At 44.8% G+C, this 24,441-nt stretch overlaps 1 protein-coding gene across 1 annotated transcript in view; it reads left to right on the plus strand.

The window, feature by feature from the left end:
- Nucleotides 1–24,441, plus strand: part of ODF2 (outer dense fiber of sperm tails 2) — a 133,044-nt gene that overhangs the window by 57,617 nt on the left and 50,986 nt on the right. The window contains exons 6-12 of the mRNA XM_033960590.1: nucleotides 2,618–2,747; nucleotides 3,059–3,190; nucleotides 3,641–3,715; nucleotides 3,898–3,969; nucleotides 12,159–12,275; nucleotides 12,363–12,548; nucleotides 18,223–18,332. Coding sequence (XP_033816481.1) covers nucleotides 2,618–2,747; nucleotides 3,059–3,190; nucleotides 3,641–3,715; nucleotides 3,898–3,969; nucleotides 12,159–12,275; nucleotides 12,363–12,548; nucleotides 18,223–18,332 — 822 coding nt within the window. The remainder of the gene's footprint in view (nucleotides 1–2,617; nucleotides 2,748–3,058; nucleotides 3,191–3,640; nucleotides 3,716–3,897; nucleotides 3,970–12,158; nucleotides 12,276–12,362; nucleotides 12,549–18,222; nucleotides 18,333–24,441) is intronic.

Consider the following 24,441-nt stretch of genomic DNA (forward strand, 5'->3'; position numbering starts at 1 on the left):
CTATAGAAACCTAGAACACAATAACACACAAACATATTGCTCTTTCCTACTATAGCCTCTAAGTCAGGGCTGCCCAAGTCTGGTCCTCGAGATCTACTGACAGGCCAGGTTTTCAGGATATCCACTTAATATGCATGAGAGAGATTTTCATTCACTGCCTTCTTGGTATGCAAATCTCTCTCATGCATGTTCATTGTGGATATCCTGAAAACATGGCCTGCCAGTAGATCTCGAGGACCAGACTAGGGCAGCCCTGCTCTAAGTGATCTGGTTTTAGCCTCAATGTCTCAGCTAGCCATCTGGGCTTCTATCAGGCTTGAGTTTTGCTACTGTTTGTGCCTCCATCCTTACCCCTCTTGGGTGTCTGTGTATGAATGGCACTTGTAATCCAAGTGTCTTCCTAACTCCCCAAAATGTGGAACACTGGCATAGTGATTCTCTGACCGGCCCCAAGAAAAGAGAATAGAAGTTGCAAAACAGATCTCCATTGTTTTTATTTCAGCCACATTCTCTACATTTCATTTAACATATGCTTAATATTAGATATATAAAGTTTCTTTTGAAGTAAATAAACCCAATTTCTTTAGCAACTCTCCAGACCGGCCCAGTTCACTGATGGGTAATAGCGCACCATGACCAGCAGGTGGAGACTGAGACAAAACCTTTTTTATTTTTTAATTTATTTATTCAATTTTCTATACCATTCTCCCTGGGAAGCTCAGAATGGTTTACATGAATTTATTCAGGTACTCAAGCATGTTTCCCTGTCTGACCCAATGGGCTCAAAATCTATCTAATGTACCTGGGGCAATGTGGGGATTAAGTGACTTGCCCAGGGTCACAAGGAGTGTGGGTTTGAACCCACAACCTCAGGGTGCTGAGGCTGTAGCTTTAACCACTGCACCACACTCTCCCCATTCTGAGACTACAGCGAGGAACAGCGGGAACTCATGGCAGCCATTTTTGTTAACGGCTGTGCACGGGGCAGGAGTGTAGGACGAGCACTCTTGACCACTAGACCACCAGGTAAGGTGTGGAGAGGTCAGGGAGGGAGGAGGGAGGCGGGGAGAGGTCCAGGAGGGAGGTGGGGGTAGGTCAGAGTCAGCCCTAAAAGTTATTCACGTTTTTTCAATATTCGTGGGCCAGCTCTGCCCCTAACCCCCGTGAATATTGAGGGAGAAGTGTATATTAGGGGGAAGCACAGCTACTTGTATTACAGCCAAAAGGTTTTATCTCAGTCTCTACCTGCTTGTCATGGTGAGCTATTACCCATCAGTGAACTGGGCCAGTCTGGAGAGTAAAAGAAAGAAAATTAACAGGTAAGAACCTAATTTCTTCTTCATTCTTTTGGAATCTAACCTGGCTTCTTGTCTCTCCTCTTCCCATCTTAACTGGGTCTTTTGCAGAAAAGTTATCAAAATAGATTCCGTCTTGTGGCAGAATACAGAGAGGAGAGATCTATACAATGTATTTTCAAAAATAATCTTGTGTTTTTATATGATGTAAAAAAAATAGAGTTCTCTTGCAAGAGGGATAGCAGAATTAGAAAATATGTTGGGAAGAGGAGAGCATTCATTTAGGGGTCTGGAAATCAGTCACTTGGGGGGGTGGATTAGGGCAGAGAGCTGTGAATGGTTGCCTAGAAATACTTGGAACATTAGGATATGACTCGGTCTTAGACATGTTTTTCATTTGGAGGTATTCAGCAATACTGTAGCTATTTTATACCCATACCCATGGACATACAAACTAATTAAATTGGGGACTATGGGACTAAAGGAGATTTTCCAAGATGATACAGATTTTAATCCAGTCTTGTATGTATATATTAATGCATGTAACAATGGCCAATGATGCAACACGTCCAGGTAACAGGTCCAGCTCAATCTTTGTATGTATATGAGCTTCTTTAAAGTTACTCTGCTGATAGTAACACGTTTAGAACTCCAATATGTGAGGATTTGGCGGGATATAAAAACTTTATGACAACCTAATAGCCTCCAAAGCAGCTAAATTGGACAAACAACTCATCACTCTGTTATCTTCATCCACAGATTACAAAACCTTTAAGAAAGAAATTAAAACCATACTCTTCAAAAAACACGTTAAACCTATCCAGCACAACAATTCTAACCCAACATCCAACACTCTATAAACCCTTAGTACTCTAATTTTTCAAGTTACCAAACATTATCTAAAACCCATAATTCTCCCTTAAAATTTTATCTCATCGTTTAATCTATTACTTCAAAGTTGAAATGTAATTCTTGTTTTAGTTTGGATGTAATCCACCTTGAACCGCAAGGTAATGGCGGAATAGAAATCACTAATGTAATGTAATATAAATCGACATACGTAACACCTACTTTAGAACAAAATCAGCTTAATGACTCCTACTGCTGTTCTGCTTTTTAGCAGGTCCTATTCTGGCACAGGCACAGGCACAAACTGCATATTTTTATCCATATTATGGGAACAGTCTTTCTGAGTTAATTTGTTTTAAAATGGCTTCACTGGGAAAATTGTCCCAGTACTCAGCAGGGTTATTCAAAAAGTGGTGGTTGTGTTGAGAGCTTGGCTTGACTAACAGTCTCTGATAGTTGTACTTTGTTTTCAGAGTGGATACGCAGCAACTCTTTATGGAGAAGGACAAATTATTAACCAAACTAGTGGAGGCAGAGATGGATGGGACATCGGCAGCAAATATGGTTACTCAACTAAGAGAAACAATTTACAGGATGAGAAATGTAAGTCTTTCAGCATTCTGTAATGCAGCTGATAGATGAGGGTGTGTGTATGAACAGGTGTATGGCTTCTCCATGTATGAGCTGTTCTGTTTTTACAGAGTGCAGCTAATGGACAAATAGGGCATGGAGGGTGGCTTCCTCTCTCTGCAAGTTTTAAGCAGTCCTGTTCTGCAGTGCAGCTGTTAAGTAGGGGTGTGTGGCTTCCTTCATATGTGAGCTTTAGGTTGTCTTCTCTCTAGTGCAGATGGCATGTTAGTAATATGTGCACATGAGCTATGTGTAGTCTTATCCCTTGCTCTGTCTTTTGGAAGGAGAAACGCATGACATGTACAGATGTTAATCTTCTCACGAGGCAAAAGGAGATCCTATTGCAGAAGCTGAACACCTTTGAAGACACTAACCGAACTCTCCGACATCTTTTGCGAGAGCGGCATGCACGAGAGGTGAGTAATGATAATGTTGGGAGCATCTGCCATAGAGTTAGGAAAAAGTGAGATCTATCTGTGGAAGTCTGATGTTGTCCATAAACTGCTTTTAAAGTAGATTTGTTATTTTTTGGGATCATGCCAGGTACTTGTGACCTGGATTGACCACTGAAAACAGGAAACCTGGCTTGATGGATCATTGGTGTGACCCATTATGGCAATTCTTGTGTTTTTATGATGGTAAGTTGATGAGGGCAGCTTCTGACAAAAATAAAGATATGGAGGGATGGGATATCACTTTGACATGAAGTGGGTTTAACACTAACAGCATAGGGAGCAGTTTCCAGAAGGCAGGTTGTAAGACTATGGTAGTATGATTGGCAGGTGGAGAGGCACTAACTACTAACTGGCATGGTGGTGTTTTTGGAGAAATGTTGGTTAAGTTTTACTGGCTTCTTGATTTTACAGTCAGAAACTCAACGACTGATGGAACAAAAGGAAATTCTGATAAAGAAATTGTCTGACTCTGATGCTGAGAAATCGGTAAGATCAAAGACCTTCTTTTTTTCGCTTTCCTAGTGTTATCCTCTTTCTCTCTCTCTCTCAACCAAGTTTGTCTTTCTGTCTCTTTCTTTTTAACATTATGCAAGTTACAAAACTCGGGTACTGTGAGGAGTGTGGGGCTTCTGCATTTCATGGATGACAGGCTCTTTTCTATCTTGTAGCATCTTCAAAAAAAACTCAATGAGAGGGAAAAGGAAGTGGAAGATCTCCTCCTTCAGCTCAAATCTGAAAAGGTAGAATTTGCTTTTTTTTTCTCCCTGACCTCTGCTTGTCCCTTCTCTGATGGCCTTGCTTAAACAGATCCCACTCTCCTGGCATTCACATGTCCTGGTACTGTCTGCTTATAAATAATGCTAGACTTACTATCAGTTGCACTGACAGACAGATGGGGCTAGTGCTCGTTCTATAGTGCCTGGTAGACTGGTATAGTCCTTACGAATGGGTTATATACCTCACTGCTACCAGCAGGTGGAGACTCAGAACAAACTTATATATCAGGATAGCTTCCCCTCTTGCAATCCAGTCTTCCTCAGTCTCCATTAAAGCAGGTGGTAAGACTAATTTGGCTCCCCTCTTAGTACTGTTGGAATTTTGTTTTGGACTCCTGGGTTCCCCTTTTGTGCCGGATAGAGCTTGGATGGGTCCTGTTTGGGGATTCGTCCGATCTCGGGGGTGTTAAACTCGGTGGGTCTCGTGCTAGGTCCCTCCCCCCCAGCTTCCTCCACCTCCCCACATTTTTGTAGAGGTGCCTCAGCCGGCGGCCTGGCCCCCTGGTTGGTCAGCCCTCCAGCTTTGTGAGCCGTGGAGTCTGTTCTGACTAAGTGAAAAAAAAAATTCCTAAGGTGTGCCCGTCTAAAGGGCTCAAATCCCTTTAAAACTGCCATTTGTTTTGTTTTTCTCATCTAACCGGCACTTTATTACAGCTAGGGCGTTTTTCAGCACAATGAGCACTTTTAAGGAAGAATATATTGTTTTAGATATAAATATGTTATTGAATAATTATTAATTGTATTCTATTATGTTATATACTTTTATAAAATTTGAAAATATTATATTAAAGTGGTGAAGGGGTGGGGGGAGGGGGAAGGGGAAAATCAAATTCAGACATACATTGTGTTAGATATAAAAGTGATACTATGCATGTATCAAATGTATTTTATTATTCTGTACACTTTTTATGAAATTTGAAAATAAAAATATAATGGAAAAAAAAAATAAGGAAGAAAAAAATGCTCATTGTGCTCCAGACGCGAGGTACTTGCTGCCAGTCTGTGCAAGTGTTGTGTGGGCCGGAACGGTGGGGGAGTCTCGTTGGCAGTGGTTGCCGGTGGCCAGTGCACCCCGCCACATATACCTCGTGAAGGATTCCCTTACTGCCGCTGGGGATTCCCTTTTCGCGTCGGTTCCTCAGCATCAGCGTTGGGAAAGTCCTAGGCTTTTCAGATACAACAGGCTACAGGAGCTACGATTTTGGCGGTTCCAGGTCCAATTTCGGCGAGAACCTCCTTTTTCATTTCTGTTACCTCAGGTGACCTTCTAGAAAAACAGGGGCAATGTATGGCAGGGTCCCCTGCCGGGGCAGGGAGTCCATTGGGACCGCCAGGGGGTTTTCCCCTTGAATTTATGTTGGCACTATGTAAAGCTTATGTGCTGGTGGCTGGATGTTCCGTGTCCACTCTGAGGGTCTCGGGGAGTTTTGCCCTCAATGTCTTCTCCGGTGTGACCCCATAAAGCGGTGGTTTGCCTCCCTCTACTCCTCTCTCATCCAAGCGCCCGAGGGTCTCTTGGGATGAGGATTTTTGTCCAGAGCAAGATGATATTGATGTGAACCTCAACCTTTGGGGATATTTCCAGGATCCTCTTGGGGGGCCGGATTCCGCCAGCGAGGGGTTCTAGCACCCCCCTGCTGGTAAGGATGTATCTGCGGTGTGCATTTTTCAGTGGAAGAGCTTCATGAGTTAATTCTTCAAATCTTCTCGGTTTTGCACTTTGAGGACACCGTGTCAGAGCACCCACATATGGTAGACACCTTGCTTAAGGGGATCCGCTCTGCTTCCCGCTCTTTTCCTATATGTCAGGATATTCGGGACATTATGCTTACACAGTGGCAGGTGCCGGAAGCTCCTTTTCGTTTTGCGCACTCTATGACCCAACTGTATTCCATTCCTGAATGGGATAGAGACACTGAAGTCGCCCGTGGTGGATGTGGTGGTCTCAGCCATCTCTAAGGGGCATACCGTGCCTGTTGAGGGCGGTGCAGTCATGAAGGACCTTGAGGAGCATAAGTTGGAGTCTCTCCTTAAACAGAGTTTTGATGTGACAGCTCTGGTGGTCCAGGCGGCAATGTGTGGCGGGCTGGTGGCTTGGGCGTGTTTTCGCTGGGCTGAGCATGTGCTTGACAGTAAATCTGAGGATTGACATTTGCTAAAGCGCAAAATGGCAAAAGATTGAATTGGGTGCTTCTTATCTTTCAGATGCCATGTATGACCTCTTGCGAGCTTCTGCCAAGTCGTTGTTTTTTGGAGTGGCAGCATGCCGTACCTCGTGGCTTCGCGCTTGGTCAGTGGATACAGCGTCCAAAGCTAAGTTGACAAAGTTTCCCTTTAAGGCAGAGGTAGGGAACTCCGGTCCTCGAGAGCCATATTCCAATGGGGTTTTCAGGATTTCCCCAATGAATATGCATGAGATCTATTTGCATGTAATGCTTTCATTGCATATTCATTGGGGAAATCCTGAAAACTCCACTGGAATACGGCTCTCGAGGACCGGAGTTCCCTACCCCTGCTTTAAAGGGTCCTTTTTGTTTGGTGAGGACTTGGACAAGTTGGTTCAGACCCTAACTGATTCTAAAGTGCCTTGTTTGCCTGAGGATCGGCCTAGGTCACTGGCTCGAGGTGAGGCTGCTTGTAGGCGTGATTTCCGCCGCTTCCGCCCTGGTTTGAGGGGCTGCCTCCTTTCAGTCTCCTGGGCTCTAGAGGCAGATTCTTTCAGCGCATGCAGTCCTTTTGTGGGGCCTGCAAGGGTGCGAGCAGTGCCCCCCATGGGTCCCCTGCCGTCCGCCCTGCCCCATGACTCCTTGCTGGTGCCTGTCTTGGTTCCGGTGGGTGCCAGGCTGTGAGATTTTTCTCCAAAGTGGGCAGACATCACGTCCAATCAGTGGGTTCTGGAGGTGATTCGGGACGGCTATGCTCTGGAGTATGCTGGTTCCTTGCCAGATCATTTTCTCACTTCCCCCTCTCAGGTGGTGTGGAAGCAGCAGGCCTTTTGCCAGACCCTTCAAAGATTGTTGGATCTCCACGCGGTGGTTCCAGTTCCCCTACAGGAGTGGGGCACAGGTTGGCACTCGATTTACTTTGTGGTGCCCAAGAAAGAAGGGACCTTTCAGCTCCTCCTAGATTTGAAGGAGGTCAACAGGGATCTTCATGTGCCTTCCTGCCGCATGGGAACTCGGTGGTATGTGATTCTGGCAGTTCAGCCAGGAGAGTTTCTGACCTCTCTAGATCTGATGGAGGCCTACTTGCACATTCCTATTCGGGCCTCCCATCATCGCTTTCTGTGCTTTGCAATCTTGGGGCAACATTATCAATTCTGTGCACTTCCTTTTGGTCTGACCATGGCTCCGCGGATGTTCACCAAGGTGATGGTGGTCTTCGCAGAGGCGTTGCGAAAAGAAGGCATTCTAATCCACCCCTACCTGGACAACTGATTGATTCATGCGAAGTCGTTCCAGGAGAGCACCCGGGTCATGGCTCAGGTGGTGGAGTTTCTGCAATCGCTTGGATGGGTAGTCAACCTTTCCAAGAGCCGGTTGTCTCTATCTCAGCGCCTGGAGTATCTAGGAGTCCTGTTCAACACCTCCTTGGGGAAGGTCTTCCTTCCGGAGACCCGGGTAAGCAAATTTCACTCTGTTTCGCCTGCTTATGGTGTCCCGGTGTCCTCGGGTGCAGGATTTCCTCCAAGTCTTGGGGTCAATGGCGGCTCCCCTGATGTGGTGAGGTTGTCTCGAGCCCACATGCGTCCTCTTCAGTATGCTCTTCTTTGAAGGTGGTTGCCTTAGAGGCACAGTCTGGATCATCCTGTTCTGCTTCCGGGCTTGGCTCGGTGCAGTCTTCGTTGATGGCTCTAGACCTCCCATCTTGTACAAGGGGCAAGTCTGGACCAGCCCAGGTGGACAGTGCTGCTCACTGATGCCAGTCTTCTCGGTTGGGGAGCTCAGTGTCTAGGTCACTCAGCTCAGGGCACCTGGTCCACAGAGGAGGTTTCTTGGTCGATCAGTGTCTTAGAGATCAGAGCCATCCGTCTGACATTGTTAGCCTTCCAGCCCTTTCTGATGGGCAAGTCAGTCAGGGTTCTTTCAGACAATGCCACGGCGGTGGCCCATGTCACTCATCAGGAGGTACCAGGAGCACTTTGTTGGCACAGGAGGCAGCTCTGCTCATGGTCTGGGCGGAGTCTCATCTTCAAGACATTTCAGCCTCCCACATAGCCGGAGTGGAGAATAATCAAGCAGACTTTCTCAGTCGTCATGTGCTAGATCCCGGAGAGTGGTGTCTATGCCCCGTGGCCTTTCAGTTGATAGTGCAGTCTTGGGGTCAGCCTCTCATGGACCTGATGGCTACAAGTGTCAATGCCAAAACACCCCGCTTCTTCAGTCGTCACAGGGATGGTCAGGCCGAAGGCCTGGATGCTCTGGTTCAACCATGGCCAACGGAGGGACTGTTGTATGTGTTCCCTCCAAGGCCATTTGTGGGCAGAGTTCTTTTCCGCATAGTTAAACATCCAGGCTTTGTGGTTCTGGTGGCTCCAGATTGGCCCAGGCAACTGTGGTACGTTTATCTGGTGTGGCATCTGGTGGTGGATCCTCTTCCTCTGCCTCTATTGGACGACCTTCTGACTCGGGGTCCCATTCCAATATTCAGTCGGATCCCTTCTGTCTTATGGCTTGGCTCTTGAAAGGGATTGCCTAGGTAAGAAGGGATATTCAGATAAAGTAATCTCAACTCTCTTGGAGTCCTGGAGGCTTTCTACCTCTCAGGCTTATGTGAGGGTTTGGTGTCTATTTGAGGAGTGGTGTGCTGCATGTGGAGTGGTCTCTTTTCATGCTTTCTTGCCGGCCACCTTAGAGTTCTTGCAGGATGGCCTGAACAGGGGACTGGCTTGGTCTTCTCTCCGGGTTCAGCTTGCGGCTTTGTCAGCCTTTCAGGGATTCTTGAAAGGTCAGCGTTTGACTGCCATTCCTGATGTGATTCGCTTCTTGCGGGCAGCCAAGTTGCTCAAACCTCCTGTTTGGCCCTCTGTTCTATCTTGGGATCTGAATTTGGTTCTGTCTGTTCTAGTGCGCCCATTTTTTTGAACCGTTGGGCGATTGCTTTTTGAAGGACCTTACTCTTAAAGTGGTCTTTTTGGTGACCATTACTTCAGCTAGATGTGTTTCTGAGCTGCAGGCTTTCTCTTTTAGGGTTCCCTTCTTGGAGTTTTCTAGGGAGTGGGTTGTCTTGAGACCTGTTCTTTCTTTTCTGCCAAAGTAGTTTCTCCTTTTCATGTCAGTCAGGCTGTGGTTTTTCCGATGTTGGGTAGCCTGGAGGGCTCTGCTGAGCAGAGATAGTTGTACAAGTTGGATGTCAGTAGGGTCCTTCGCTTTTATGTGCAGAGGACCCAGGAGATCAGGAAACCAGATCATCTATTTGGCTTTCTAGCGGGTCCTCGTAAGGGGAATAGTGCTTCTAAGGCTACTATTGAGCACTTGATTAAGGAGACTATTTCTTCCACTTATCTTCTGAAGAAAAAGTCTGTTCCAGAGTTTCTCAAGGCTCATTCCACTCGGGGTCAGGCAGCTTCTTGGGCTGAGTCTTCTCTAGTGCCTTCAGTGGATATTTGCAAGGCTGCAGTTTGGTCTTCTCTGCATTCCTTTGTCAGACACTACCATGTGGATGTTCAAGCGCATCGGGACTTGGTATTTGGTGAATGTGTTCTGGTGTCGGCCCTTCGGGGGTCCCACTCTTAATGGGTTCTGCTTTGGTACGTCCCATTCGTAAGGACTATACCAGTCTACCAGGTGCTAAGAAGGAGAAATTAGGTTATTTGCTAATTTTCTTTCTGTTAGCCTGTAGACTGGTATAGTCCCCCACCCTGTCTGTCTTTGTGCAGTGATTGCGGGGTTTTGTTTTGCTCGCGTGCAGATTAGAGGTCTACACGGGAACGGTGATCCCCCTGACCCATGGGACTCCCACGGGGACCCCCCTCTGGCCCATGGGACTCCCAAGGGGATGGAAGGCTTTGGAAGCAGGGTTCGACGCAGCTGAGAGACAAGTCCGGTGCCATGGTGGAAACAGCCATGCTGATCAGTGAGCTCAGCATGCACACAGCTGAAAGCCTTACTGATTGGTCCTGCGGCCAGCGGGAACAGCAAGCAAGGCTCTCAGCTGTTTACGTGCTGAGCTCACTGCTCAGCATGTACACAGCTGAGAGCCTTGCTTGCTGATTGGTCGGTAAGGCTAGAGCAGGAAGACACTTATTTAGTGATCCGCCCAGTACTCCGAAGGTCCTGATACTGGTGAGACTCGTCTCGAACTAGAAGAGAGTGACCCGAGGAGGCAGGAGACAAGGAACCAAGCAATTTTTTTTCAGACCCGAGCTGAGGACAGAGCACAGCAGGCATGAGGAGGTGCTTCAGAGATCAGGAGGATTTGGCAGCCGGCAGTCAGGTAATTAACTTAAACATAAAAGAAATTGTGGAATTGATGATTCTGATGAAATCTTTTACTGTGTTTTATATTTTCATATTGTGTTTCATTTTTTAATTCATCTGCACCTTTTTCAAATAAAGATTTCATCAGGATCATCAATTCCACAGTTTCTTTTGTGTTTGCACTGCTGTTTTCCTAGTGGAATCTCTGGTGGAACTCTTTTTTTGTTTTCTGTTCAGGTAATTAACTTATAAACCCCCTCTTTTACTAAGGCTGACATGTCCATTATATTCTATGGACGCAATAGCATTTAGCGCAGTGGTCTCAAACTCGCGGCCCAGGGGCCACATGCAGCCCCCCAGGTACTATTTTGAGGCCCTCGGTATGTTTATTGTAATCACAAAAGTAAAATAAAAGTTTCTTGCTCATATGTCTCTTTAGCTATAAATGATAATATTATTATTAATACTTAGTCAAAAGGAAAGATTTATAAACTATAAAGAGTTTTACCTCATGCAAAATTGTTAATTCTTTAAGAAAACATTAACTATTTTTTTTTTGCGGCCCTCCATGTACCTACAAATTCAAAATGTGGCCCTGCAAAGGGTTTGAGTTTGAGACCATTGATTTAGCGCATGCTAAATGGGCTAGCACGCCTTAGTAAAAGAGGGGGTTTATAAGTTAATTACCTGAACAGAAAACAAAAAAAAGGGTTCCACCAAAGAGATTCCACAAGGAAAACAATTAGAGCTTGTTAACACGGAGCTAATGGTTTACCCGACCATCTAGTTACATGTCCAAGCCATGCCATATTAAATGTATTACATAATATTTAAATTATTATAAAATATGAATATAAGAATGATATGTTGTATTTAAAGTGTTACATGAAGGAAAATCAAGTGTGTATTTATAAGATCATATGAATTTTTCTGATACACTTGTTGTAATATGCAAAACTGAATAAAGAAATTCAAACCACAAGGAAAACAGCAGCACAAACACAAAAGAAACTATGGAATTGATGATCCTGTCAGAAGTAATTGCTGCTTTTATGGGGACGTGTAGGGATGGAGGGGTCTCCTCGCGGGGACAGATGGGGACGGAGGGGATCCCGGCGGGGACGGGCGGGGATGGAAAGGATCCTGGCATGGATGGAGGGGATTCTGGCGGGAACGGGTAGCATTTCTGTCCCCGCGCAACTCTCTAGTGCAGATTTTGGTTTTTCTGCAGGTTCTAGAATTTTTCTAGGGCCAGGAAGAATTAAGAACAGCGGCTATGGGTCAGCTGGCGTAGCTGGTGAGCTGTGGGGATATTTTATATACCAGGGTTTAGTTCTACACATATTCCAACAGTTGTTTACCAGTGTTTGTTGTTTTTACACTCCTGTTCGGAGTGTGTTTTATTGTTTTCAGTTGAAGTCTTTCCTAGGTTCTGCTTGGCTATTTGGCAGACTGGATTGCAAGAGGAGAAGCTAACCTGATCTACAAGTTTGTTCTCAGTCTCCACCTGCTGGTAGCAGTGAGGTATATAACCCATTCGTAAGGACTATACTAGTCTACAGGCTAACAGAAAGAAAATTAGCAGGTAAGAACCTAATTTCTCCTTTTCTTAGTTCTATGAAATGGAGCAGATATATTCCTTATTCCTCTGGTGTGAAGTGCTTCCCCCACCCACTCATATCTCAACATTCTGTAACACAACAAGTCTACCTAATTCCATTACTCTGTTCTCAGGAAGTCTCAAGAGCAGCATCTGAGTTCTCTAAGTCTCTGGAATCCACCAGGGCCCATTTACATGGACAATTGCGGAACCGTGAGGCTGAAAATAGTCGTCTGTCCATCCAGTTACGGGTAAGAGAGACTCCATGTTTGTGTTGAGAAAAAGCCCACAACTTCTCCATAGCTCATAACCAGTTTCCCTCCCCTCTCCTTTACCAGAATCTGGAGCGCAACCATACACAGATGAAGGGGGAGATGGAACAACAGTTAACCAATCTGAATGACCAGAAGCAGAAGCTTGAGAAGGAGAAAGAGGCTCTCAAAAGGGCCACCCGAGCACAGCAACAACGTGCTGAGCAAAGTGAGGACACTTTAGAGAAACTGAGCATGCAACTGCAGGAAAAGGTAACGCAAAGCTAGGGCAGAATGGAAACAGGGGTTATGATGGCAAATTCATGAAAGGTTGGATGAAATTAAGCACCAAACATTTAGATGCTAAGCACCAATTCTGTAACAACAATTCTATGTGGAATTGCCATACAAAAAATTAATTTGATCTGCATTTGTGTGCCCAAATTCAGGAATGAGTACTTAAACCAGTTCAAAGGCTGGTGTAAGTGCTTCCGCCTAACTATTGTATAATGTGTGCACAAGTCCTGGACATGCCTCTTATTTGCTTATACCCCTTCCTGGTTCTCTCCCCCCCCCCCCTCTTGCAGTTGCATGCTGTAGATTTTGTGCACATATGTTGTAGAGTACTGGATAAGGTTAGTTGCACGTATAACTGCTGCTTTCTGCCAATTAATACCACTTAGTGCCAATGTTTGAGAGTTAACATCAATTATCAGCTCACTGTTAAATTAAATTATGCACACAACTGACCTTATTCAATAACTTAGATATGCAACTTTGCATGCTAAATGCAATGTTGGGTGTTAAATTTAATAACATGGAGAAATTAGGCCCTTACCTGCTAATTTTCTTTATTTTAGTCCCTCCAGACTGGCACAGAAACTAATGGGTTTACACTCCTCTGTCAGGAGGTGGAGACTGAGACACTAACTTTTGACATCAGTACAAGTGGGCTCTTACAATCCAGTTTTTACGAATAGCCAAGCAGACTCCACATTCACATGGAGAAGACAAGCCCAGCCCAAACGGACCAAGAAAACACTGTTTGATACGGATTAGAACAAGAACCTTCCCCAAAATGTCCCACAGTTCACCAGCTAAACCAGATGAACCAAATGCCGCTGCCTTTGTAACTCCCCCAACAACCAATACCCACAGAAAAAAAACTTACTCTTTGAGAAAAAACACAGAATAACACAACAGGGTGGGGTTCTGTGCTGGTCTGGAGGGACTAAAAGAAAGAAAATTAGCAGATAATGACCTAATTTCTTCTTTTTTATTGTCCCTCCAGACAGCACAGAAACTGACGGGATGTAACAAAGCAGTACCCATCATGGGTAGTACCCCCCGAAGAGCCGCAACTAGAACATGCTCACTGAACACCGCATCTCAATGCACCTGTATGTCCACACAGTAGTGTCGCACAAAAGAGTGGAGAGAAGACCAAACCAAAGCTTTATAAATATCCACCGGAGGTACAAAAGAAGACTCTGCCTGACCCCAAGTGGAATGAATTTTGAGAAATTCTGGAACAGGCTTCTTTTGAAGAAGGTATGCCGCAGCAATAGCCTCCTTGATCCAGCACGTAATGGTAGCCTTGGTAGCACTGTCCCCCTTACAAGGACCTGCTAAGAGGATAAAAGACAATTCGATTTCCGGAACTTCTGGGTCTGCTGAACAGAAACCCTAAGGACATCCAATTTGCACAACTGTCTCTGCTCCAAAGAGCCCTCCCGACTACTCAAGACTGGGAAGATCATGGACTGGTTTACATGAAAAAGTGAAACCACCTATAGCAGAAAGAAAGGAACCGGCCACAGCATGATCCACTCTCGAGAGATCTCCAGGAAAGGTGGTCTACAATAGAGATCCTGCAGCTCAGAATCGTGTCTCAAGAACTTAATGGCCACCATGAAGACTGCCTTAAGAGTAAAGTCCTTCACCGTGCAGGAACCAAGAGGTTTAAATGTAGGACGAACAAGCTCAGAGAGCACCAGATTGAGGTTTCAGGCGGGAACCGATAGCCAAACAGGTAGTCAGAGCAACTACACCACTCTCAGGAATCTAATCGCATCCAGAGAAGAGGCCAACCATTCAAAAGACCACGAATGGAAGACAATGCAGCAAGCTACACCCCAAGATAAGATCAGGCAAGGCTGCACTCCAGGCCATCCTGCAGAAACTCCAAGATGTGAGGCAAAGCAGCGCGGAATGGCTCAAGCCCCCCACGTGAAGCATCACTCCTCGAAGATACGCCCGAAATATAGAAAATCTCCAAAACCCTAAGAGAGTGGCTATCAATTTATCTGAATACCCCTACTTCCTTAGACACCCCTGATCAAGAGCCAAGCCGTAAGACAAAAGGGACCTGGATCGAACATTTGAATTGGCCCCTGAAACATAAGATCAGATGAGAGGGGCAGCGGGAGAGAATCTGCCACAAGCAGACAAACCAGATCTGCGTACCCCGAGCACCTGGGCCAATCTGGAGTCACCAGAATCATATGGCCTGCATGTCGGCAAAGAAGAACTCTGCCCACCAGAGGCCACAGTTGAAAGACATAATGCAGGCCCATCGTCAGCCAGGCCTGCACCTGAGCATCCAGCCACTTGGCCTGGCAATCCCCGTGCTGACTGAAGAACCTCGGCACCTTGGCGTTGAGATATGTGGCCATGAGGTCCATGATTGGCCGGCCCCAGAACTGGAAGACTGGGCAAACAAATGGCAAATGCGCTTTAACGTAGAAAAATGCAAGGTCATGCATATAGGGAAAAAGAACCCGTTGTTCAACTACAAATTGGGGGGGGGCATTGTTGGGAGACAGCAGACTTGAGAGAGACTTGGGTGTGCTGGTGGATGCATCACTGAAGCCATCTGCACAGTGCGCAGCAGCCTCGAAAAAAGCCAACAGGATGCTGGGCATCATAAAGAGGGGCATAACAACCAGGACGCGGGAAGTCATCATGCCATTGTATCGAGCGATGGTGCGTCCACATCTGGAATACTGCGTTCAATATTGGTCGCCGTACCTCAAGAAGGACATGGCGGTACTTGAGATAGTCCAAAGGAGAGCAACGAAACTGGTAAGAGGGCTGGAACACTGTCCATACGCCGAGAGGTTGGATAGGCTGGGGCTCTTCTCTCTGGAAAAGAGGAGGCTCAGGGGAGATATGATAGAGACCTTCAAGATCATGAGGGGCATAGAGAGGGTGGATAGGGACAGATTCTTCAGACTGAAGGGGACAACAGGTACGAGGGGGCATTCGGAGAAACTGAAGGGAGATAGGTTCAAAACAAGTGCAAGGAAGTTTTTTTTCACCCAAAGGGTCATGGACACTTGGAATGCGCTACCGGAGGAAGTGATCAGGCAGAGTACAGTACAGGGATTCAAACAGGGATTGGACGGATTCCTGAGGGATAAAGGGATCGTGGGATACTGAGAGAGGTGCTGGGATGTAATACAAGTATAGAAAACTAACCAGGTAATAAGTATGGAAACCCAACCAAGTCGTGAATGTGCAAGACCGGAGGATTAGGACTTCGATGGGAAGATAGGACTTCAATGGGAAACCAAGGTGGCAAGGGGGCCCCTTCTGGTTATTCAGACAGGTCGTGACCTGTTTGGGCCGCCGCGAGAGCGGACTGCTGGGCAGAATGGACCTATGGTCTGACCCGGCGGAGGCACTGCTTATGTTCTTATCTATTTCGCTTTCTATTTCTCTTTCTCTCTAGCTCTCTTTCTCTTTATCTCACTTTATCTCTCTCTCTAGCTCGCTTTATCTTTCTCTCTCTATCTCACTTTATCTTTCTCTCTCTATCTTGCTTTATCTTTCTCTCTCTCTCTATCTCGCTTTATCTCTCTCTAGCTTGCTTTATCTTTCTCTCTCTATCTCGCTTTATCTTTCTCTCTCTCTCTCTGTCTCGCTTTATCTATATCGCTGTATCTTTATCTCGCTTTATCTATCTCTCTGTCTCGCTTTATCTTTCTCTTTCTCTATCTCGTGTTATTTTTATCTTTCTCTCGCTTTATCTTTCTCTCTATCTCGCTTTATCTATCTCTCTGTCTCGCTTTATCTTTATCTTTCTCTATCTCGTGTTATCTTTATCTTTCTCTCTCGGTTTATCTTTCTCTCTCGCTTTATCTTTCTCTCTATCTCACTTTATCTTTCTATCTTGTTTTATCTCTCTCGCTTTCTTTCTCTCTATCTCGCTTTATTTATCTCGCTTTATCTTTCTCTCTATCTTGTTTTATCTCTCTCTCTCTATCTTGTTTTATCTCTCTCTCGCTTTATCTATCTCTCTCTCGCTTTATCTCTCTATCTCGCTGTATCTCTCTCTCTCGCTTTATCTATCTCTCTCTCGCTTTATCTATCTCTCTCTCGCTTTATCTATCTATCTCGCTGTATCTCTCTCTCTCGCTTTATCTATCTCTCTCTCGCTTTATCTATCTCTCTCTCGCTTTATCTATCTCTCTCTCGCTTTATCTCTCTATCTCGCTTTATCTATCTCTCTCTCGCTTTATCTCTCTATCTCGCTGTATCTCTCTCTCTCGCTTTATCTATCTCTCTCTCGCTTTATCTCTCTATCTCGCTGTATCTCTTTCTCTCGCTTTATCTATCTCTCTCTCGCTTTATCTCTCTATCTCGCTGTATCTCTCTCTCTCGCTTTATCTATCTCTCTATCTCGCTTTATCTCTCTCTATCTCGCTGTATCTCTCTATCTCGCTTTATCTTTCTCTCTCTCTATCTCGCTGTATCTCTCTATCTCGCTTTATCTTTCTCTCTCTCTATCTCGCTGTATCTCTCTATCTCGCTTTATCTTTCTCTCTCTCTATCTCGCTGTATCTCTCTATCTCGCTTTATCTTTCTCTCTCTATCTCGCTGTATCTCTCTATCTCACTTTATCTCTCTATCTTGCTTTGTCTTTCTCTCTCTCTATCTTGTTTTATCTTTCTCTCTATCTCTCTTTATCTTTCTCTCTCTTTATCTCGCTGTATCTCTCTATCTCGCTTTGTCTTTCTCTCTCTCTATCTTGTTTTATCTCTCTCTCTCGCTTTATCTCTATCTCGCTGTAGCTCTCTATCTCACTTTATCTCTCTATCTCGCTTTGTCTTTCTCTCTCTCTATCTTGTTTTATCTTTCTCTCTATCTCGCTTTATCTTTCTCTTTCTTTATCTCGCTGTATCTCTCTATCTCGCTTTGTCTTTCTCTCTCTCTATCTTGTTTTATCTCTCTCTCTCGCTTTATCTCTATCTCGCTGTATCTCTCTATCTCACTTTATCTCTCTATCTCGCTTTATCTTTCTCTCTCTCTATCTCGTGTTATCTTTATCTATCTCGCTTTCTCTTTCTCTTTTTCTCTTTATATTTATCTTTCTCTCTCTCTATCTCTCTTTCTCTATCTCTTACAGCTCGCCAACTGTATCAAGAAAAGGCAGACCCCAGTGGCACTCTAAACTGTATTCGTAGCTGGTATTGATGGCCAGTCCTACAGTTGAGACTCTTAGATTCAGAAGAAACTTGGAGAGGTGGGGATATGAAGGGAGGGACTCGACACCCCAGAGGTTAGTAGGTCCCCCAAGAGGGTCCTCCAAGCTCAGTCTGGACAGACAAAAGAACAAGAAAGATTCACTAACCAGATCCAACAAGCTTTAACAAACCTCAGCACAGACTGCACAAACAGACCACTCCACCCACTGGAGGCTGAGAAAAGACTGATTGTAAGAGGGACTGCACAGCCCACTTGTACTGATGTCAAAAGTTAGTGTCTCAGTCTTCACCTGCTGGCAGAGGAGCATAAACCCATCAGTTTCTGTGCTGGTCTGGAGGGATGATAAAAAATAATAGGTTACTTGTTGGAGTGAAACCTCTGGGTGCTCCCTAGCAGCTCATTTTTATTTCTCTCTTTTTCTTTCCCCTTGCTGTTTGTCCTTTTGGTTTGTCTGCAGGACACACAGTTGGTTGAGACGTTGTCAGCTGTTGAGACATGGAAGAATCGTTTAAACAAAGCTTTAAATGAGAAGAGCCAGCTGGAGACAGACAATTCAATATTGAGCAAGTAAGAATCCTCAATGTGGCACAGAATAGGGGTGAAGATCTCTTTGGGCATGGGATAAGAAACTCCTCACTAAGTGGTTTGAGGAAGCCTTGAGGCATTGGGCAGCATGGCTCGCAGCTGGCTGCAGGACCTCGCACAGATATGGCACATACATGCAAAGGTTTCAGGTAGGAAGTGAAAATACTTTTCATTTATGTATACAAGTAGTAGTAGTATAAGTTCTTTCCTCACAGGATTGGAACTTCCTTTTTTTATTGTTCAAATTTTTAATTGAAATTTTGAAAAATTACATTAAACATTGGTGAACTGAACATGTCATCATTAACATAGCAAATAAAGTTAAAGTCAAACATATTAAGTGCTCCAGAAACAATGTACTTGACATGAGCCATAAAAGAAAACTCAGCAGATATAAAAATATATATTGGGAGGAAAAGGGGAAATAAAAGAAAGAAACAACAATAAGAAAGGTCATGAAGAATAAATTCTTCTGTACAAATTGGTCAAATGGAGTCCAGATTGAATGTTTAATAGATGGAGAAAGGGTCATTGAGGGAGGGCTGTTCCTTTGAATTGTTCATATTTTTTATAAAGACAAACGGAATTCCACCAAAATGTATAATCCAGAAAAGAGACTGATTTCCAGTTTTTAAGAATGTGAAGAATGCCGATTGCAATCAAAGAATGTATCAGCTTAGGTGAGCTAGCGAAGCAATAATGTTGTGAGCAGAGAATAATTATATCAAATGTTAGCTCAGAGGCACAGTTAATGATAGCTTTAATGGTACATTATTCCATATCTGAGGCCAGAATGGCACTGCAATAAAAGAACATATAATCCAGTGTTCCAGCAGAGCTATTGCAGTGCCAGTATGTGGCATTCGTTCTCAATTTAGCTTTCCACATGCGAAAAGCAGTCCAAATTGCATGCCACATGAGAAAGCAGGATTGTGAGATTCTTGAAGAAAGTAATGGTCAATTGGTTTTTGACCAAAATATCTGCCAGTCTATATCTGAACTTGAAGTTGTGAGATGATCTTTCCATTGATTAAAGAATTCAGGTGGAATACAGTAATGATGAGCTCTCAAGATCTGGTAGATAAAGGAAACAGCCTTCCCTTGAGTAAAGGTCAAATCACTCCATTCGTTCATTGAATTTATAGTATTAGGTTTCAAGCCAATACTATTAATGACAGAGGTTAGCAATAATCATTGTGTATAACAGTGTTGCATTTGCGGAAATTGTGTGCTTAATAATGAGAAGGGAATCGAAGCATTATTATAAAATTATTGCTGTACATACTAAGGGCTAGATTCACTAAAGTCCACAAAACTATCCTATTCGTGTCCTATCCATTTCCGAGTCATTCTGGCCGATCGATTCAGTAAAGCTTGTCCATGCAAATGATCAAATCGTAAACATGCCCCCACGTCTCGCTGTAACATCGATCGACATGTGTGCGCACTGTTTCCTTGTTGGTTTTGAAGCACATAACGCATGCACTAGCTCTTTAGGACTTCACTGTGTAGAAATGGGGCGGGGTTTAATCGAGGATGTCATTGGCGGGCTCCGAATGCGCCTACCGCAAAGCATTGTTGTCATAAAAAATGCAATATAAGAACTGTAGTTTTTACCAACCTCTCTTTTTTTTCTTAAGTGCTGTTGCAAGCTGTGACTGTAGCTTTTTTAAAAATTTGTTGGAGAGGTTTAAGGAGAAATAGCATCAGAGGTTTGTGGGCGAGCTGTGGAATTCTTGGAGCTCATCCTTTTTTTTACGGATCGATCTCGAAGTTTATTGCACGCTTCAAAACAGCTTAACATTTCTCTCAGGAAAAGAACTGTTAAGTTGCTAGAAGGCACAACAGTTAACAGCAGTTGAATGCACTGGGATCACGCGCTGTTATATACAGCTTATGAATCCCAGGAGCTATGTAGCTCTTTCTGCTGTGAAGCACGAAACAACCAAAGGCGACCCTGTGATGTCAGATGCACACGGCAATCTAGCTGGAAGGAAGGGGGAGGGATAGCTGGTCCTTAAAAGTTATTTTTGATTTTTTTTTTTTTTTTAAATTTGGCATGGATATATGAAATGTACAATGTGCAAGGAGAGAACGGGGTTAATCCGCGATTTTCTTGCCATTCACATTACAAATCCGAGATTCACTCCCGCGCTTGCTATGCGCATTCCAAAAAAATAAAAAAATATTTCTAACACTTATGTACATGAAAGTTTACATCTATTTAAAGTTTAGATATATTTTGGATTTTTTGCAGGGTAGATATATATTTTTAATGGGGTTCTTAACATGCATGCAGCAGTTACTAGGCAGGAATAGTCTGCGAGGAAGGAATAGTCTGCGAGGATGTAAAGCGATTACTCCTCAGCAGTCAAAACTTTTTGGAATGGAAAGGCCAGTCGGTTTGGATGAAATGGTTTCATGAATCGCTGGGGGATCACATATCCTCCTTACTGCATTCCCCCCTCGGCCGAAGCCGACTTGAAAAGGCTTCCCTCTGATGTCAGAGCTGACGTCAGAGGGAAGCTTTCCAGGTCAGCGGGAGATCCCAATTACTTCCTTCAGGGCTGCTCCTGGCCTTCAGCCACACAGGAAAATGTTGTGTCAGTTTTGAGAATTTATATCTGCTGTCTATATTTTGCAATATATTTGTCTATTTATAGTTATTACTGAGGTGACATTGCATATTTTAAAGTTGTCTGCCTTGACCTCTTTGAAAAAAAAACTGAATATAAATGATAATTGACATTTCTTTGTCACTCTCTAGACTGGTACAGTTCTTAACTGATGGGTAATAGCTCACTGTGACTAGTAGGTGGAGACTGAGACCAAAACTTTGGTTGTAGTATATTAGCTAAGGCTCCCCCTCCTAAACCAGTCTTGCTCTGTCTCCAAGCAGGTGGTAAGCGAGAAAAAAATGTAGGCTCCCCTTGTTAGAGCTGTTGGAATTTGTTTAGGGTCTCTGGTACCCTTTATGGTGTCAGAAGGAGCTTGGACGGGTCCTGTTTGGGGATCCATCTGACCTCGGAGGTGTCAAGCCTGACGGGTCTCGAGTTGGGTCCCTACCCCCTTCCTCCACCTCCCCAAGTTTTTGTAGAGGTGCCTTAGCTGGCAGCCTGGCCACAGATACCGGTCAAGCCTCCGGCTTAGAGAGCCAGTGGAGTCTGTTCTGAAAAAAAAATCCAAATCCTGAGGCTGTGCCAGTCTAAAGGGCTCTTTCCCTTTAAATTTGTTGTATTTTACTGTATTTTTCTTCTAACCGGCACTTTTCTCCTAGCTAAGTTGCGTATTGCGCAGTGAGCACTTTGCATGGGTAAAAGTACTCATTGTGCTCCAGATGCGAGGCACTCACAGCCGGCCTGTGCAAGCGCTGTGCAGGCTGGAGTGGGTGCCGGCAGCCAGGGATACCCTCTACAAGTGCCTCGCAAGTCGGCCGCTGACAGCAGGGAAGCCTGGGCTTTCCCCACCACCCACACGGTCAGGGCAAAAAGGATTCTCTTACTGCCGAAGCTGCTAGGGACTCCCTTACCACTGCTGCAGGCATGCCTGCTTTATCAGCTGTGGCGATTCAGGCCTCTCAGACGCTGCAAGCCTTCGGAGCTCTGGTTTTGACTCCAATTTTGGCAGAAAACGCTTCCATTTTTTCTTGAGCCTCAGGTGACCTTCCCCCTGTATTGGTGAGACAGGGGCAGGTTTCTGCTGGGTCCCATGCTATCCAAACAAATCAAACTGACCTCACATTCAGATTAGTAACCAAACCATAGGATTGTAACCACCAAATTAAAGTCACTCAGAGGTATGAAACTCTTCAAGGGGGGACCGCACCCCCCTAGTGGTGAACCAGAGTTTACTTTCCAGTCATTGCAACTGTGTTAGTGCTGGTTACGCTCCAAGGTTGATTACAAAAAATAAATAAATAAAGATCGTTACAGTCTTTCAAACACTTGTGTGGAAATTCTTTTTTCTTTTTTATCTTTTCAAACGAACATCACTCTATGATGAATAAACTGTAGCTTAATAACTTAACTTGTGACAGGTTCGGAGTCTCTACGTGGCTCGTTTCGGTTTCTTCTTCAGGAGACCCTATCATAAGTATACTGAAAGTCCTTTTCAATGCTGGTAAAATGTTTTAAGTTCGCGATGTAACAACATCTGAAAAACAAAGTATATACAAAAAGCCGGGTTTGTGAGGAAAGGTTTCACTGTCCTCACTGCGGCAAATTTCTAAGTAAGTTATAAGGCTATTACAGGAGGAGAGGCACTGCAAAATTACATACCGTCAAAAGAACGCTGCCGGTGCAAGGAATTTCAACTGCCAGAGGAACCACAGCGGCAACTCTCCGGTTTAAATGTACAAAGGGGGAGGAGTTTGCTACACGTCAGAATTATGACTGACGTCATTCGTGGACGTGGCACAGTAATTATCATCCAAAAGCTGTTACTGGATAGGTCCATAAAAATAACTTATTGCTGTCATACACCCTAAAGCTAGAAAATAAAGCTGAAGTAATCATTGTGAGTACAGCGATATGTAAATCAGGTTAGTGTCACCAAGTAATCATATTCACAGGAAAGCGATCCATTCCATTTCGCTATTTAGGCCATAGGAGTGCAACGTATTCAAAGTGAAAATCCACTTCTGTTCTTGTCTCCAAAGTACATGGGCCACATCTCCTCCTCTGGTTAAATTAATGGCATTAAGTACTGAAAATTTGAGATCCGTGATCGCATGCTGATGTTGCAACCAATGCTGGACAAGAGGGGCCTCTTTCACTTCAGAACGGATCCTACTAATATGTTCTCCAAACCGGGTCTTAATACTACGTATGGTACAACCCACATACAGTAGATAGCACGGGCATTGAATCACGTACACCACTTGTCTGGACTCACAGTCTGTGGCAGGAGTTTTGATTTTACCTAGACAACTGTTGTGCGTGGACATATATCGTAAGGTAACACTGTGTTTGCACATTTTGCAGTGTCCGCATGGAACATGTTGCCCTGCCGTACGTTCTAAGGGATGTTTTACAAACTGGGACTGTACCAACTGTTGTCTGAGATTACGTTGTTTGGAGAATGCGAAACGGGGTGTTTGTTGAAATGTCTTATGGTATTGCATAATTCTCCAATGCTTCTTGATGATCCTTTTGATATCAAATGCTCGAACTGAGTACGGGAGGACACATACTAAAGTATGCTCCTCTTCTTTTGGAGTGGGATTCAATAATAGAGATCTATGCTATGGCAGGGAGTCCCATGAGGCCTCCAGAGGTTTTTTCCCCCAGATTTTGTTTTAGCCCTATGTAAAGCTTATCTGAATGCAGCTGGAGGTCCTGCTTATGCCCCAGGAGTCTCCGGGGGGGGGGGGGGCCTCAACATCCTCTACGGTTTGGCCCCAATCCGCGCCAGTTTTGTCCCCATCTACTTCTCTCTCGTCCAAGTGGTCGCGGGTCTCTTGGGACGGTGACTTTTTATCAGGAGAAGCAGGATTTGGTTGATGAGGACCTGGACCTTTGGGGTGACCACCAGGATCCTCGTGAGGGAACGGATTTCATTAGCAGTGGTTTTGCACTTCCGTTGGCTGGCAGGGACTCGTCCGTGGTGTGTATTTTTCAGCGGAATGAGCTTCACAAGCTTATTCTTCAGGTCTCCTCAGTGTTACATTTTGAGGACACCGTGAAGGAGCCCGTGTGTGGTGGATCCCTTGCTTCAGGGGATCCGCTCCGCTTCCCGCTCTTTTTCTATACATGAGGATATTCAGGATATTGTGCTTGCACAGTGGCAGGTGCTGGAGGCCTCATTTTGCTTTGTGTGTTCCATGGCCCGCCTGTATCCCATCCCGGAGGGGGATTGGAACATCTTAAAGTCGCCTGTGGTGGACGCGGTGGTCTCTGCCATCGCAAAGCAGCATACTGTACTTGTTGAGGGTGGCTATGCTTTGAGGGACCCTGAGGTGTAAGTTGGAGTCCCACCTTAAACAGAGTTTTGATGTTACTGCCCTGGCGGTCCAGGCGGCAATGTGTGGTAGTCTGGTTGCTCGGGCTTGTTTTCAGTAGGTCGAGCAGGACCTTGACTGTGAGTCTAATAA

The sequence above is a fragment of the Geotrypetes seraphini genome, chromosome 10 (genome assembly GCF_902459505.1).
Source record: "Geotrypetes seraphini chromosome 10, aGeoSer1.1, whole genome shotgun sequence".
Lineage (NCBI taxonomy): Eukaryota > Metazoa > Chordata > Amphibia > Gymnophiona > Dermophiidae > Geotrypetes > Geotrypetes seraphini.